Below are 17,192 nucleotides of genomic sequence, written 5' to 3' on the forward strand. Positions count from 1 at the left end.
ATCAATGTAATTCAACATATTAACACACCAAAGGAGTAAAAGCACATGATTATATCCACTGATGCGGAAGAAACATTTGACAAAAGCCACCGGTGCAGTTATTTAAAAAAAAAAAATGCTATGAACAGATGGGGAGACTTCCTCAATTTGATTCCATTTATCTGCAATAGACCTACAGGTAACATTAAACATAATGGTGAAAGCATAAATGCTTTCCCTCTACAATCAGGAATAAGGCATGTATGCCCCCCCCCCCCCACTATTCTTATTCAGCACATTGCTGGAGATACTAGTCCATGCATTAAGGCAAGAAAAGACATACAGATTAGACAGGAAGAAATAAAATTGTCACTATTTACAGATGATACAATATCATATTTATAGATGTATGTATTTATTTGTAGATATGGTATCTCTGTTGAGAATTCCAAGGAATCTTAAAAAAAAACACACCCAAATTCTAGAACTAAAAAGTGAGTTCAACAGTCTCAAGACACAAGATAAACAAACAAAAAAACAAAAAAATGGGGTGCCTGGGTGGCTCAGTCAGTTAAGCATCTGACTTCAGCTCCGATCATGATCTCACAGTTCGTGGATTCCAGTCCCGCATCAGGTTCTGCACTGACAGCTCAGAGCCTGGAGCCTGGTTCGGATTCTGTGTCTCCCTCTGTCTCTCTGCCCCTCCCCCACTGGTGCTCTATCTCTGTCTCTCGAAAATAAATGTTAAAAAAATTTTTTTAAACAAGATAAACAAAAAATAATTCTTTATATGCTAGTAATGAGCACATGGACACCAAAATTTAAAATATAATACCATTTATAATTGCTCATAAAAATGAAATATTTACATTTAAATCCAGCAATGTACAGTATTCATATGCTAAGAACAACAAAATGCTGATGAATGAAATCAAAGATCTGAAAAAAATGGAAAGAAATATTGTGTCCATGGACTCACTTATTAAAATGATAAATTCTCCCCAGATTCATACCCACTTACTACACAATTGCTCCCAAAACCCTAGCAAGATATTTTTGTAGTTATATACAACACAAGACTCTTCTGAAATTTATATGGAAGGTCAAAGAACTAGAATAGCCAAAACCATCTGAAAGAAGTATATTCTCAAAACTTACTATATAGCAAGACTAATCAAGACTGCATAGATTGGCAGAGGAGCGGACATACAAAGTGGAGACCCCAAAAATAGACCCACACAAATATATCCAGCTGATTTTTGACCAAGATGAAAAAGCAATACAGCAGAGGAAAGACAACCTGCCTCTCACATGATGCAAGAGAGGTTAGATATCCAGGGGTAAAAATTAAACCTTGACCTAAATCTGACACCTTATAGAAAAATTAACTCAGAATGGATCATGGACCTAAATATAAAACATAAAACTATAAAAGTTTTAGGAAAAAAAAAACAAAGGAAAAAAATCTAGCATCTAGGTCTAGACAAGACATGATACCAAAAGCACTCTTCACCAAAGGAAAAATGAACAGATTGGATTTTATAAAAATTAAAAAAAAAAACAACCTTTCATTCTACAAACAACCTCGTTCAGAGAAGGAAAAGCTAACTTACAGACTGACAGAAATTATTTGCAACCCATATACTCAATAAAAGGCTGGTGTCTAGAATATATAAGGAGTTCATTAAAAAATACCCAAGCAATCTAGGTAGAACATGGGCAAAAGACATGCACAGATATTTCTGTAGCAAATGGCAAATAAATACATGAAAGGATGTTCAGCATCACTATCCCTTAGGGAATGCAAATTAAAATCACCATTAGGTATTATTACACAACCATCAGGATGGTTAAAATACAAAATAGTGACAATAACAGATGCTGGCCATGATGCAGAGAAACCAGATCACTCGTAAATTTTTGGTGGCAATTATAAAATAATACACTTTGAGAAAGTTTGACAATTTCTTAAGAATCTAAACATGCAACTACCATACAACCCAGTAATTGCATTCCTGGGCATTTATCCCAGAGGAGTGATATTTATGGTCACACAAAAAGCTGACAGGAATATTTATAGCAGCTTTATTTGTAATAGCCCCAAATCAGAAACAGCCCAGATGTTCTTCAGCAAGGGAATGGTTAAACAGATTGATAACATTCCTATTCAGTAATAAAAGGAAGGAGCTGGGGACACCTGGGTGGCTCAGTCGGTTGAGGGTCCGACTCTTGATTTCGGCTTGGGTCATGTTCCCAGAAGTCATGGGATCAAGCCGTGTGTCGGGCTCTGCACTGGGCATAGAGCCTGCTTGGGATTCTCTCTCTCTCTCTCTCTCTCTCTCTCTCTCTCTCTCCTTCTGACCCTTTCCCCAACTCGTGCTCTCTCTCTCTCTCGAAAACAAACAGACAAGCAAGGAACTATTGATACATGTGAATGAATTTCCAGAGATTTATGCTGAGTGGAAAACAAAACAAAACAAAATCCCCAAACAATTACACACTGTATCACTTCATTTATATAATATCCTTATACAAAGTTATAGAAATGACAAAATTATAGAAATAGAGAGCAGAGCAGATTAGTGGTAGCCAGAGATTAAGGAGGGGTTGCAGTTGGGAGTGAGGTAGGGGTGCTACCTCTGCCAGTGATGGAGAAGTGCTGTAATCTTGACTGTATCAACGTCAATATCCTGGTTGTAATATTGTTACTGTGTTTGCAAGATGACACCATTGGAGGAAACCAAGTAATAAGAGATCTCTCTATATTATTTCTTACAACCGTATGTGAATCTGCAATGATCTCCAAGTAAATTATAAGTTTTAAAGAATGTGACTATTTTTATACACCCATTATGTACAGAAGCTGCATCCTTTTAGAATCTCAGTGTCATGAAACACATTCTCTTTTGTGACAGGCTTGTGTGCAGGGGTGTGCATATTCCCACAAAGGCATGGCTTGTAACAGAGATGGATAGAATGCTTGATATACGCCTTAGGAAAGATAGTAAAAAGTCTAACAGCAAAATGAATGTTTACACTGTCCAACCGAGTGGCAATGAAGTTATAGGTCAAAGGCGATCAAGGATGTTTAATCAAGAAATTACTCCTAGAGAGGAGATTTAAAGAATTTTTTTAAAAGAACTTAAACAAGGGCACCTGGGTGGCTCAGTCGGTTAAGCGTCCGACTTTGGCTCATGTCCTGATCCTGCGGTTCACAAGTTCCAGCCCCGTGTCGGGCTCTGTGCAGACAGCTCAGAGCCTGGAGCCTGCTTCAGATTCTGCGTCTCCCTCTCTCTCTCTCTCTGCCTCTCCCCTGCTCGTGCTCTGTCTCTCAAAAATAAATGAAAACATTTTTAAAAGTTTAAAAAAATAAGAAGAAAAGAATTTCAGCAAGGCGCCTGGGTGACTCAGTCAGTTAAGCATCTGACTCTGGATTTTGGCTCAGGTAATGATCCCATGGTGTAGGGTGGAGCCCCCTCCTGGGCTCAGCCCTGGGTGCAGAGCCTGCTGAAGACTCTCCCTCTCCCTCTGCCCCTCCCCTGCTCTAGCATGCACGCGTGCATGCACACACACACACACTCTCTCTCTCTCTCTCAAAATAAATACGAAAATAAAGTAAAATAAAAAATAATGTAAGCAACTTTACAGAAGAAAAGAAACTGAAGAATGATTCTGTCACTTTAAATTTTTTCACTTAAATAATTACATTATCTATTTCATAAGGTGACTGTGAAAAATTAAAGGAAAGGATGCATGTAGAAACACTAACCACAGTGCCTGGCAGGTACTAAGAGATTCATAATGGCTAGTTATTTTGTCCTTAATGGAATTTTTCCTACGAGGTGTAATTTATATGCAGTAAAATGCATTCTTTTTTGCTGCATAGTTATGTGAATTTTTTAAAGTTTATTTGTGTATTTTGAGAGAGAGAGAGAGCACAAGTAGGGGAGAGGCAGAGAGTGGCAGAGAGAGAGAATCCCAAGCAGGGTCGGCACGGGGAGCCTGGTGCAGGGCTCAAACTCATGAACCATGAGTTCGTGACCTGAGCTGAAATCGGGAGTCATCGCTTAGCCCATGGAGCCACCCAGGCACCCCATTGTTATGCGAATTTTAACAAACACATACAAGTGGGTCACCACCAGCACAATCAAGGTATTAAAAAGTTCCATCATCACAAAAACTTTCTTCTTGCTGTTTGTAGTTAACCTCTCTCCCCGCCCTCAGCCTCCAGCAACCACTGATCTACTTTCTGTCTCTATAGTTTTGCTGCTTAAAGAATGTCATATAAATGGAATTATGCAGCATGTAGCCTTTTGAATCTGGCTTCTTTCACTTAGCATAGCACATTTGGGAGGCACTCATTTTATTGCCTAAAGTGCTAGTGGATGAGTATAAAATCAGACCTTTGATCGACCTGGAATTGATTTTTATGTATGAGGTTGGAATTCACTTTGACTTTTGTTCCCTATTTGGGTAACCAGGTTTACCAGGGCTGTTTATTGAACCATCTGTCTTTTCCTCACTGATCTGCAATATAACCTTTGTCGTATATTAAGATTCCATTCATATACATACATACATACATATATACACACACATATATATATACACATACATACATATATATGTATGTATGTGTGTGTGTGTGTGTGTATATATATATATATATATATATATATATATATATGATTATCACTGGGCTCTCCATTCTTTTCCTTGGTCTCTTCAGACCTAAACAGATTCTTAAACCGATGTAACTTATTTTACAAAAGCTTTCAAATATCTTGATATTTAGGAACCGGAGTTCTTCCACGTTCTTCTGTTGATTTTCCTTCTAGTTAATTTGGAGAAATTTGGTATCTTTACAATAATGAGTCTTTCCATGTAAAAACACGAGATCTCAGTGATGGTAAATTGTATGTAACAACTGGACTGAGCTAAGGGATGCCTGGATAGCTGAGAAAACAGTATTTCTGGCTGTGTCTATGTGTCTCTGGAAGAGATTAGCATTTGAATCCAGAAACCGAGTGCAGAATACTGATCTCGCCACTGAAGATGGGCATTATTCAAGCCACCGATAGCCCAAATAGGACAAAATGGCAGAGGAATGGTGAATTCACTCCCTCCTTGTGAGCTGCTTGTATCATCTCCTGCTTTTGAACCTCCGTGCCTCCTGGTTCTCAAGCCTTAGGACTCAGACTGGGACTTACACCATTGGCTCCTTGGTCCTAAGGTTTGAACTGGAACTATACCACCTGCTTTCCTGGGCCCCCAGCTTACAGATGGCAGGTCAAGGAACTTCCCAGCTTCCATCATCATGTGATCCAGTCCCTTATAATAAACCTTCTCCTATATCTCTCTATGCATCCTGTTGCTTCTGTTTCTCTGGCAAGCCCTACCTCTCAATTTATTTGGGTTTATCAGTGTCCTTCAAAGTTGTATCCTTTTCTCCATAAAGATTTAGTTAATCTTTCATTGGTTGTCTTGTCTTAGATACCTTGCACCTGTGTTGGATTGTGACATGTATTTATTTAAATACATGCTTTAACAGTGCCTTGCTGAGTACGGGAATATAATTTCTTTTTGTGTACTGACCTGCCATCCAGAAAAACTGTTGAGTTTTTATTAATTCTGATGCGTTCTCTAGTGGGTTCTCTAGGAGTTTCTGCATGGCATGCATACATCTGTGCATTTGAGTGACTCGTTTCTTCCTACCCAGTCGTTACTTTCTCTTCTCCTCCCGCATTGGCCAGGACCACCTTGTACAATGCTGAAAAAGTGTTCCAGCAGCCATTATTTTTGTACCTATGACTTTACTTGTTTCTTTTATTTATTTTGAGGCAGGGAGAGAGAGCGAGAGAGAGAACGTGAGCAGGAGAGGGGCAGAGATAGAAGGAGAGAAAGAATCCCAAGCTGGCCCCGTGCTGCCAGTGCAGAGCCTGATGTGGGGCTTGAACTCTCCAAGCGTGAGATCATGACCTGAGCCCAAATCAAGAATCTCATGCTTAACAAACTGTTAAGCCCCATTACTTGTGACTTTAAAGAGGATGCTTCTGATATTTCACCACTGAGTCTAGTGTGGCTAAGTTTTTGGTGGATAGTCTACCTAAAAAGTAAGAATGTATCTTTCCTCTTTGCTAAAAGGTTTTGTTCTTTATGGATGTTGAATTTCATTAGTGCTTTTCCTGAATCTTTGGAGATAGGCATGTGTTGTTTTTTCCTTTAATATGCTAATGTGGTAAATCACATTAATAGATTGTTCTAATATTTCCTAATAGACAAAACAATTCTCTAATATTAAACCAAATTGGCTATGGATTTTTCTTTGTTGTAAGGTTTTCAACCACAAATTAAATTTCTTTCTCAGATATAAGAGTAATTAGGCTATTTGCTTCTTCTTGAATAAGTTTAGCAGTTGTGCCTTTCAAGGAATTTGTCAGTGTCATCTCAGTTGCAGAATTTATGATCATAGAATTATTTGTACAAATATTTCACTATTAATTTAATGCCTGTAAGGTCTGTAGTTCTTTCTGAGTACTGCGTTAGCTTCAAACCACGTTTTTTGATGTTATGTTTTCATTTTCATTCAGGTAAGAGCTTCTGTATTCTCTACAATTTCCTCTTTGATTCATGAGGCGCTTTTTCTATAAGTGAGTTGTTTACTTCCTAGTATTTGTAGATTTTTAAGTTACTTTTTCTGTAATTGATGTTTATTTTAATTCTATTATTGTCTGAAAATATATGTGGAAGAATTTCAATTCTTCCAAGATTGTTAAGGTTTATTTAATGGCCAGAATATAGTCTATCTTTGGGAATATTTCATGTTCGCTTTAAAGAGCGTGTATTTTGCTCCTGTTGAGTGGAAAGTTCTGTAAATTAGGTCAAGTTGTTTGAAGTATTGTCCAGACCTTTTGTATGCCACCTTTTTCCCTTTACTTAAGAGTAAGTGTTTAGGTCTCCAACTGTAATTATGGATTTGTTTAATTCTCAGTTTTTTCTTACATATTTTGAAGCTCTGTGATTAAGCACATACACCTTAGGATTGTTACAGCGTCCTCGGAAAGTGACTATGTAGTATCCCACTTTATCCCTGGTTGAATGCTACTTTTTCTGACATAGATATAACTGCTCTAGCATTGTTTTGATTAGTATTTTCCTAGTATATCTTTTTACATCCTTTTTCTTTTAACATATCTATGTCTTTATACTTAAAACCGGTTTCTTATAAACATATGGCATATGCATGCGTGTGTGTGTGTGTGCGTATAGCTAGGTCTTGCTTTTTAACCAACTTGATAATCTATGTCTTTTAATTTGTTTGTTTAGTCTTTATATTTTATGCACTAATTTCAGTTAAAATCTACTACCTTGCTAGTTGTTTTCTACTTGTTCCATCTTTGGGCTTTTTTTTTTTCCTTCTAGTTTTGTGCCTTCTTTTAGATTATTTCACCTTATCTCTACTATTGACTTACTGTTGGTGCTTTTTTTTATGACTTTAGTGAATACTCTAGTATTTACAGTATAATCTTTAACTAATTGTATTCTGCCCTCAAATCGTATCGTATCGGTTGCCTATAATGTTAAGGACCTTCCAATAGTGTACTCCCAATTCCTTCCTCCCAGTCTTTATGCTAATGTTGTCGTATATTTTACTTTTGCAAACGTTATAAACACACAATACGTTGCTACTATATTTGCTTTAGTCAGTGAACTTTAGAACAATTAAAATAAGGAGAAATGAGTTTATATTTACTTTCAGCTATTCTGTTTGCAATGTTCTTCATTCGTGTGTGTGTGTGTGTGTGTGTGTGTGTGTGTGTGTGGATTCAGATTTCTACCAGAATAATTTCCTTTCACGTGTCTTACAGTACAGGACTGTTGGCAATAAAGTTCTTCATTTTCATTCGTCTGCAAAAGTCTTCATTTCTCCTTCATTTTTGAAAGATATTTTCTGTGGGTATCAAATTCGGAGTGATGTTTTTATTGTCAACACTTTAGAGATGGCACATCATTGTTCTTTGGTTTGCCCTGTTTCTCATAAGAACCCTGCCATAATTTTTATTTTTGTTCCTCTGTCGGTAATGTGTAATTTTTTTCCCCCTCTGGCTGTGTTCAAAATTTTCTGTCCTTGGTTCTGAGCAGTTTTTGTTGTGTTTTATTGTGTTTATCTTGCTTGGTTTTCTCCAGTGCTTTAAAGTAAACAGTTTGGGGGCGCCTGGGTGGCCCAGTCGGTTAAGCGGCCGACTTTGGCTCAGGTCATGATCTCACAGTCCGTGAGTTCCAGCCCCGCGTCGGGCTCTGTGCTGACAGCTTAGAGCCTGGAGCCTGTTTCAGATTCTGTGTCTTCCTCTCTCTGACCCTCCCCTGTTCATGCTCTGTCTCTCTCTGTCTCAAAAAAATAAATAAACATAAAAAAAAAATTTTTTAAAAAAAAATAAAGTAAACAGTTTGTTGCCCTTCCCGTATCAGCTAAGGTTTTTGACCCACTGGGGATATACAGGAAAAAGATCCAGCTAGGATTTTATGCCTTTCTTGCAAGGGCTGTTATTAGCCTACCCTAGGCCCACACAAAAAAGGAATACTTTCTTAAGACTCTGTTTTGAGGCTCTCTTTTGTTGAATAGCCTGTCTGGAGATTTTAAAAAGGTGGCAAATTGATACACCTGTCAAGCAATCAGTTCAGTCTTATCATAGCTTGTAATAAATCAATGACCAGTGTTCATCATCTTTCATTTTGTTTCTACCTTTCCTTCCTCACTTCCCTTTTTCTCATTCTTTCTGCCCTGGGAGTAGATCTTCCAAATAAAGCATTATTATTTAATCCTTGCATCAATCACTATTTTATAGGTAACAGATATAGATACCTTACTGATTAGTTTTCAGATTTCTTCTTTTCCAATAGAAGTATTTATGGTTGTAAATTTCCCTCTAAGTACTGCTTTGGCTGCATCCTACAAGTTTGGATATATTTAATTTTTGCTATGTTTCAGTTCTCAGAAGAAACTTTTCTCTTCCACAGTCAGGATCCAGGTTGAGACTGATAAGGTTCCTACTCATCTACCTTTTCACTGGAGGCCTAGCCCTTGGAAGGTTCCATGCTTCATGCAAGGATCTCAGTGTATATTGCACCCAATCTTATACAGGCCAAGACCACATCTTCTGCCCCTGTGTGGTTCATAAAAGTCACATCTCTTGATCATCAATAACAATAAATGTCCATAAGGCAGCCTTAGATCAGTGTTATGTCAATACCATGTTTTCAAGTACTCTTTGTTGTTGGACCCTGGAGACTCTTTTTTTTTTTTTTTCCATCTTGCCACTTAGCTATGTACTTAAATGGGGGCTTATTAAAATTACCTATTATGTCTAGGTATTCTGGCTATAGGAGGTTTTCCAATAGATTTTGCTTCTCCTATTTCCAGAAATAGAAGTCTACACGTGATCTTTAAGTCATTTAAAAAGTATTATTTTACTATTTGGTACCACAGAATTCAATCTGATATGTCTCGATGAGATAGATATTGGTAGTGAAAATTTTGGACATTTCGGCCCATATGTCTAGATGTTTTTGACCAACAAAAAGAATAAAACATATGTTTTGCTAAATTATTAAATGAGTTAAATAGTTAGATTGGTATTAGAGGAGGAAGTGATCTAATAGAGAAACTTTGGTTTTAAATATTTTTTTATAATCTGAAAAAAATGACATTCTTTACTAATTTAGATTTTCTGAATCACATTAATTAAAAGTTCAGTTCAAGAGATAAAAGAAGAAATATATTTGAATTTTAAGGGAGTCTTTTAAGTGACAAGGATTATTGTCATATAAAACTGGTACGTGTTGAATACTGAAAATGAGAGCAATTCAGAAAAATATACTTTAAAAAAGAAAGTTAAAATTCCATTCTCTATAAATAACCATCATTATCATTTGGACATAACAGTCTAGATATCCCTCCAGATGGGAAAATGGATGGATGAGTGGATTGGTAGGTGGGTACTTAGAAAGAAAATTATAAAATAGTGTCGTATTTTTTTTTATTTTAAAATATTAAACTTAAGGTATTTAGCAGAAATAAAAAATATACCAAAGCTAAGTTGAAGGAATCATTTAATTTCAGAAAGTGTTTCTTCACCACATCAGATAGTAATTACTGAAGATATTTTTCTAATAAGAAAACAATCATGAAAATCATTAAGCACCCTCTTTTTGTCAGGATAAGCCAGACTCAGGGTTTATGTGAAATAGTCTAATGTTAAAACTTAGCAACTGATTCATTATTTTGGAAAAATGATGCTGGCCAAATAAAACACATCTGGGGTCCCCAAGCTGCAAAATTTCACCAAATAAGAATCAGGACTTTATTACTTGTAGAGAAATTATTCTCCTGCTTCAAATCTTACAGAAAACTTTCAGCTTTCAGAATTGCCCTTCTTTTTGTCTAGATTTTAGAGTCCAGTCTTAACAGGCTTTTTTGTGTGAACTTGTTTTTTATTTTTGTTTCATTTTGTTTTCTAGGTTTTAAAAAATTTTTTTTAAATGTTTATGTTTTTGAGAGAGAGAGAGAGAGCATGAGCAGGAGAGGGGCAGAGAAAGAGAGAGACAGAATCTGAAGCAGGCTCCAGGCTCTGAGCTGTTAGCACAGAGCCCAACACGGGGCTCGAACTCGCAAACCGTGAGATCATGACCTGAGCCAAAGTCGGACACTTAACCGACTGAGCCACCCAGGCTCCCCTGGGTTTTGTTTTTATGCCCTGTTGTCCAGTGGTTGAAACAACTGTTACAGCAGTGGAGAATAAAATAATGAGAAGAATAAAATAACGCTAACTCGTGAAAGCGATTTGTTGACCGTGTTTCTTTGTCAGAATGAGGTGGCTGCTTGGCTTATATGAGTCTCATATCACTGGAAAGAGTTAAGCATAGCCTGAATGTCCACAGTGGGGAATACCAGTCTGAGATCTAGGCGTTGGATGGATGGATGGATGGATGGATGGATTGGATGGGTGGATGGGTGGACGGATGAGTGGGGTGAGTGCGCAGATGGGTGGATGCATGGACAAGTGGATACATGGGAGGGTACCTGAATGGATGGATTTATGAATGGTGGATGAGGGTGAATGAATGTGTGGATGGACGGTTGGGTGAGGGTGAGTGGATGGATGGACGGATGGATAGACAAATGGATGGGCGAATGAATAGATAGATGCAAGAGTAGTTAAGATTTCTTTTAGCCATAGGCTCCCTTCTAGGAAGAGTCTTTATTAATTCACTTCTTTGTAAGGAATGGGATCAGTGAGGCAGAAAGTTTGTGGGGGTATGGTTGAAAAAGGAAAGACAAAATGATGCCAAATATTTGTTTTGCCTTCTTTCTAATCTTTCCTTAAAAAGCCTCATCCTAGTCTTGTCACTGAGAATCATTTTGCCTGTTCCTTTGGTGGCTTAGCATAGGTCTCCTCCCCTCAATATAATGAGAAGAAACAAATATTTACCAGCTTTTGTTCTTTCAGAGCAAGTAGACAGCTTTCACTACTCTGAAACTCTAACTGAAAAATTTTTCTTCTAGCATGTTTTACTATTTAAGGAGTATAATCTTTCATAACCTATTCCTTGGCTGGCAATTTATAAGAAGAATATGGTTGTACTTAATGCTTAGAAATTGTGATTAGACTATGTTTCCTATTACTATGCATACATCATCAGAAAAAGTGATGTCATTATTATTTAAATCTAAGTATTAGTTCATTGATTATATATTTTTTTCTGAGTAGATAGAAGTTGAAGGAATATGGAGAAAGCCCCAGAACAAAAATGGGTGAGTAAGAGTTGCCATTGCTAGGAGCAGAGGCAGAAGGGGAGGAAGAGTCAGGAGTTAGGAGCATCAGAGACAAAAAATACACAATTTTGCAGAGGATTCATCTCTGGATTTATCTGGCCAGAGTCCAGTTTTCTTAGCTTCCCATTTGAAGAGACCACGTTGTCTTCTTCCAAAAAGAAAATTATAAAATAATTCTAATTTATCAAATCAGACTCTTTTTTAAAAGGCTCATGTCTGCCAAAATATATTTATAAGAGCGTTCATTAAAAAAAATTTACAGGGGCGCCTGGGTGGCTCGGTCGGTTAAGCCTCTGACTTCAGCTCAGGTCATGATCTCATGGTTTGTGAGTTTGAGCCCCGCATCAGGCTCTGTGTTGATAGCTCAGAGCCTGGAGCCTGCTTCGGATTCTGTGTCTCCTTCTCTTTGCCCCTCCCCAATTTGTGCTCGCTCTCCGTCTCTCTCTATGTCTCTCAAAAAATAAATAAATGTAAAAAAAAAAATTAAAAAAAAACATTTACAAAGGAGCGCCTGGGTGGCTCAGTTGGTTAAGCAGCCTACTTTGGCTCAGGTCATGATCTCACGGTTTGTGAGTTCGAGCCCCACGTCGGGCTCTGGGCTGACAGCAGTCAGGAGACTGCTTCAAATTCTGTGTCTCCCTCTCTCTGTCTTTCCCCCACTCGCATTCTCTCTCTCTCTCTCTCTCTCTCTCTCTCTCAAAAAATGAGTAAATGTTAAAAAAAAAAAAAAGAATGTCATTTGTATAGCCCAGCAAGAAACAACCCACATGCCCATCATTTGTTAAATAGGGTAATGCATTGTGTTATATCTCTACTGTGGGATTCTATATAGGAATAAAAAAAATGAACTACTGATACCTATGACAATATGAATGAATGATGTTGAATGAACAAAGTCAGACACAAAATCGTACATACTGCATGACGCCATTTATATGAAGTTCAAAAGCAGGTGAAACTAAGCTATAGTGTTAGAGGTTAATATTAGTCCTTACCTTTGTGAGGAGTGTTGACTGGAAGCGGGTATGAGGAAGCCTTATGAGGTGCTGGAAATGTTCTGGGTCTGGATCTGGGAAACAGTTTCCTGCATGGGAACATCCGTGTAAAACCATTGAGCTGGACATTAAAGATTTGCAAACTTTACAAATCTTAAGTTATACCTCATTGTTTTTAAATGCAAGGAACTTGAGAGTTGATCCCCACTTATGTGCTGCCATGGGTTGATGAAGAGTGTCACGAGTGGCCTCTGAGTGAACTGGAGTTTAGCAGCAACGTGTGAAGAGAGGTTGGGGTAAGGGTGAACTTGTTTTTGGACAGCTCAGTGGGGAGCCTTCTACCTTCGTTTCTCCCTCAAGGACCTCACAGAAAATAATGATGAACAAGTGAATGCACCCAGAGTGAGTCCATGTTTGTTAGTGGACTTAGTGTGTGATATCAAATGTCCTGCATGGATTCCAATCATTTCCTTTAAATCCATGATTTTGTATTAGTTAACTCCGAAAAGTGGTTGAGTATAGAAGCACATTTGGAAGAAATGATGAAAGAATAAAATTTCATGCCAGGTGACTCTTGATTTTTTTTCAGACACTTTTCCAAATAACTTACTAATCATATTTTTAATTAAAGCAACTTTATTTTTTATTTCGCTTTCACATTGTCTGAGGATAAGTCAAGTAGGAAGCATACTAATTAAAAATGATTGCAAAATCTGCTGTCCAAGGAAGAAAGATGTGTTAGCCATACGTGATTCTATGGAAGTGGGTATGTGGGGTTTGGGGCACGGACCTAAAATATTGGTTCTGGTTTCCACCAAAGACTGTGCCAACTCTCTAATAAACTAGTTTATTTTCTGCAAGAAACATCACTGGACATATTTTAGGCTGGAACATTCCAGGGCTACATTGCCAGTGTGACATAGGAGGAGGATGCTTATAAGGGCTTGTCTTCTTATTTGAGATGTTTTATATCATTCCATAAATATTCAGTTGCCTTTAACTGAGTTTTTTGAAAGATTCCCCACCATTTCCTTCCTGAGCTGGAAGATTCTAACAGATGGTTTCATTTAGAGTACACATGTAGCTTGTCTCCCTAGTGAAAGAGAGTGGCTGTTTTAAGCTTGCTGCCTGTCACCAACCCTTACGATGAAGAGAGGAAAAAATTCACAATTATGACTACATTTGTTAGGAATTGCAGTGGGAATTCAGAAATGCATCATGAAATTAACCCAAAGTGGAATTCGCCTGAACTACTAGAACTTGGATGAGTACTCTTTGGTAAAAATGGCTTTGGTACTTGAGATGACCACAAGTTGGTCAAGATCTTGGCTTTATTGATTTGACCTCTGAGTTGAAAGCATTAATGGTTAACAAAAAAGATGTGTGCAAGCCACTGGGGTTTAGTTAAGGGGAGGGCAGCCAGTTTTCAAAATAGGAACTCTTAGAACCAGAGTCCCACTGCTGTCATGAAAGTTGCAAGCAGAGACACAGGATAGAGTGTAACCATCTAAGAAAGAAGTTCCATTAACTGTGTAGGAAATCTGAGAATCAAATTGCTCGAGAGACTTTGCCAAAATTATATGACAAGCCATGGCCTTTACAGAGGTAACCCGTGTCCAGGATTATCACGCTTTTGTCTTTGTTTGCGTAGGTGATATCATTTTGCGTTTTATGAGGCTAATTCAGTGACCATGACTGTCTCTCAGCCCCTTGAGGGAAAAGATCATCCCTGCATTCCATGTCTAGCACAGTGCCTCGTGTACAATAGAGGTACAAGCTTAATGCTTGTTTGAGTTTAAGTGTGTCATATATATCACTGAGGCAGAGAAGATTTTGTGTTTACAAATGGTTACTATCTATTATTCCATGGGATCATCCCCATTCCTTAATAAAAGTTGCAAGGCAAGGGTCAGTTTGGCCTTCTAGCACAGGTTGACATCATTTCCTGGGACATAGAAATGAGTGGTTCCTGATCTTAAGAGTTTCTAGTGTTTCTTGGCTCATGGAAAGTGAGACACCAGGATTCTGGTTCAATTTCCTCTACTGAATAATGCGATTCTTTTGGGGACTCCATATAACACTTGTCAGAGATGCTGGGTTTTGGAGACGAATGGGTTTTCAGTATGTGGCCAGAGTGGCAGGCACATAAAGGGAGAAGTATATTCCAGGCAGAGAGAATGGCATAATCCAAGTCATGAAAGCCAAAAAGGCAGATATCAATGGTAGTTCAAGTGGCTTTGGTATAAAGTTCATTCGAGGGATTAGTGGGAGATAAGATTGGAACCGCCCATTGAAATTATATTGTAGAAACAGAATCAACAGTTACTTGCTTAGCACGCGGCATATGCCTGCCCTCAATAGAGATGCTAGGGATAAGATGTATACAGGCAGGCAGGTCCCTACTCTTAAGAGAGCTCACTGATAAATAGACATCTAGGTCTCCGATTATAAGCAGTGATGTAAACTTTCTTCACTAAGCAATGAGACAGCCTGATGGCAGGAAATCATCCCATCCAAATTGTGGGGATTTCCCTCCCAAAGCTTTCCAGATGGTTGTAGTGGAAAAAATAATTCTATATTATTGTTTTAAATGTCCCAGGATGAGTTAACTTTCTAACGGACTAGAAAGTAACAATCAGAACAAAAAGGAAGGATGTATGCCCCAAATGTTGTACAAGAAAAAAAAATTGAGGTTGTTGCTCCACTGGATGTCAAGGTCAAGGAAGGGAAGTCACTACAGGCAACAGAAGCTTCACATCTTAATGAGTAAGAGAGTGAGCGTGACATCTTGGTGTATACATTTTTATTAGGAAAACCTAGAAGCAGAGGAGGTTCAGAAGAAGGAAATGAGGTCAGTTTTAGAGTTGCAGTTGAGTTGTTTCGGAGATGGCATTTAGTACGGCACAGACAGTTGGACAGGGAGATGATATGCGCTGGCAGAAAGCCTTTGTTATCAGTGTGGAAGTCATCTCTGGAGTCCTAAGGATGGCTGAGATCACCAAGGGACAAAAGGCAACAGCAAGTAAAAAAACAAATTGAAAAACTCTTCCAAATTACTAGGCTATCCATTTCCACCATGTATATAGTAGGAAAAATAAGGACCAAGCCAAGTATCAGCAACAGGGGACTCGTTTCCTAAACTGCTAACCACACACGGGAACATAACCAGCTATTAAAAGGAGTGAAAATGTCTGTACACGTTGACAGGGAACTGAATACCAAGATGTATTAAGTGGAAAAAAGCCAAGTGTAGAAGTATATAATAGTATGCTACCTTTTGTGTATGAAATACAAGAAAAAAGGACTGTATCGGGGCGCCTGGGTGGCTCAGTCGGTTGAGCAACCAACTTCGGCTCAGGTCATGATCTCACGGTTTGTGAGTTCAAGCCCCGCGTCGAGCTCTGTGCTGACAGCTCAGAGCCTGGAGCTTGCTTCGGAGTTTGTGTCTCCCTCTCTCTCTCTCTGCCCCTCCCCCACTCATGCTCTGTCTCTCTCTCTCTCTCAGAAATAAACATTAAAAAAAAAAGAAAATTAAAAAAAAAGAAAATAGGACTGTATAGAAAAACTTCCTTATATTTGTATAAAATAAAACGTTAGAAGAATAAATAAGAGGCTAATAAAAATGGTTACCTAATAAAAATGGTAAGGATTGAGGGGAAATAGTGTAGTTAGAGTCTAAGGCTATGATATCTCAGTGCATACCTTGTTATATTGTTCTAATGTTTCAACCAAGTAAATGTATTAGTTATCCAAAGTATGAACTTAAAAAAGTAAGAAAGTGTAGAGTGCATGGCCGTATGTCTAGCATAAAAGACTCAGGAACTGGTTCTGTTTCCAGACAGGAGCAAGAGGTGATAATGGAGAGAATTAGCCACTTCATGAGTCCTTGAAAAGGAAGGAGGAAACAGAATTTACAGGTCAGGAGCTAAAGTACGTGGTCCTGGCCCCTCTGGTGGATTTCTTTCTCAGTATCGCCCCAACCCTTGTTCTCTAGCCAAGCCACCCCTCCCTGTCTTCTCTTGACTATTCTAAGTGTGTCCTCACTTTTGTTCATGCCACATTCCCACCAATGAGAATACTCGTCCCAGTGTTTCTCACCGACAAAAATCTTCATTCCTTTGTCTAATAAACGTCCTGGCATCTCCATTCCCTACATACAGTGGCAGACCCCAGACCCAAATGAAGGACGGCTGTTCTCTCAAAGGTGTTCACTGTTAAGAGGGCCAGACATTGAGATGAACAAAGCAGCGTGGCATCCAGGAACAGCTCTTCACAGAGGGTGGTGCTGGTGCTGACTCTAAATTGTAAAAGCCAGTACGAACTGACCAGGGGAGAGATTTTCTGAGGGCAAATCAGACAGAATCAGAGTAACACCGCTCTTCTTT

The 17,192-nt window shown here is 38.4% G+C and overlaps 1 protein-coding gene across 8 annotated transcripts in view; it reads left to right on the top strand.

Moving 5' to 3' along the window:
* The window catches only part of ADRA1A (adrenoceptor alpha 1A), a 122,844-nt gene that overhangs the window by 44,444 nt on the left and 61,208 nt on the right, over positions 1–17,192 (top strand). Inside the window, exon 3 of one of the 8 annotated variants that reach the window (XM_047857236.1) lies at positions 16,646–16,717. The exons of the other annotated variants lie outside the window; for them this stretch is intronic. Within the exon in view, the coding sequence (XP_047713192.1) occupies positions 16,646–16,662 (17 nt within the window). The 3' untranslated portion in view covers positions 16,663–16,717. Of the gene's footprint in view, positions 1–16,645; positions 16,718–17,192 lie in introns of those variants that run through there. 8 annotated transcript variants of the gene reach the window in all.

This window comes from Prionailurus viverrinus, chromosome B1 (assembly GCF_022837055.1).
Source record: "Prionailurus viverrinus isolate Anna chromosome B1, UM_Priviv_1.0, whole genome shotgun sequence".
NCBI classification, from domain to species: domain Eukaryota; kingdom Metazoa; phylum Chordata; class Mammalia; order Carnivora; family Felidae; genus Prionailurus; species Prionailurus viverrinus.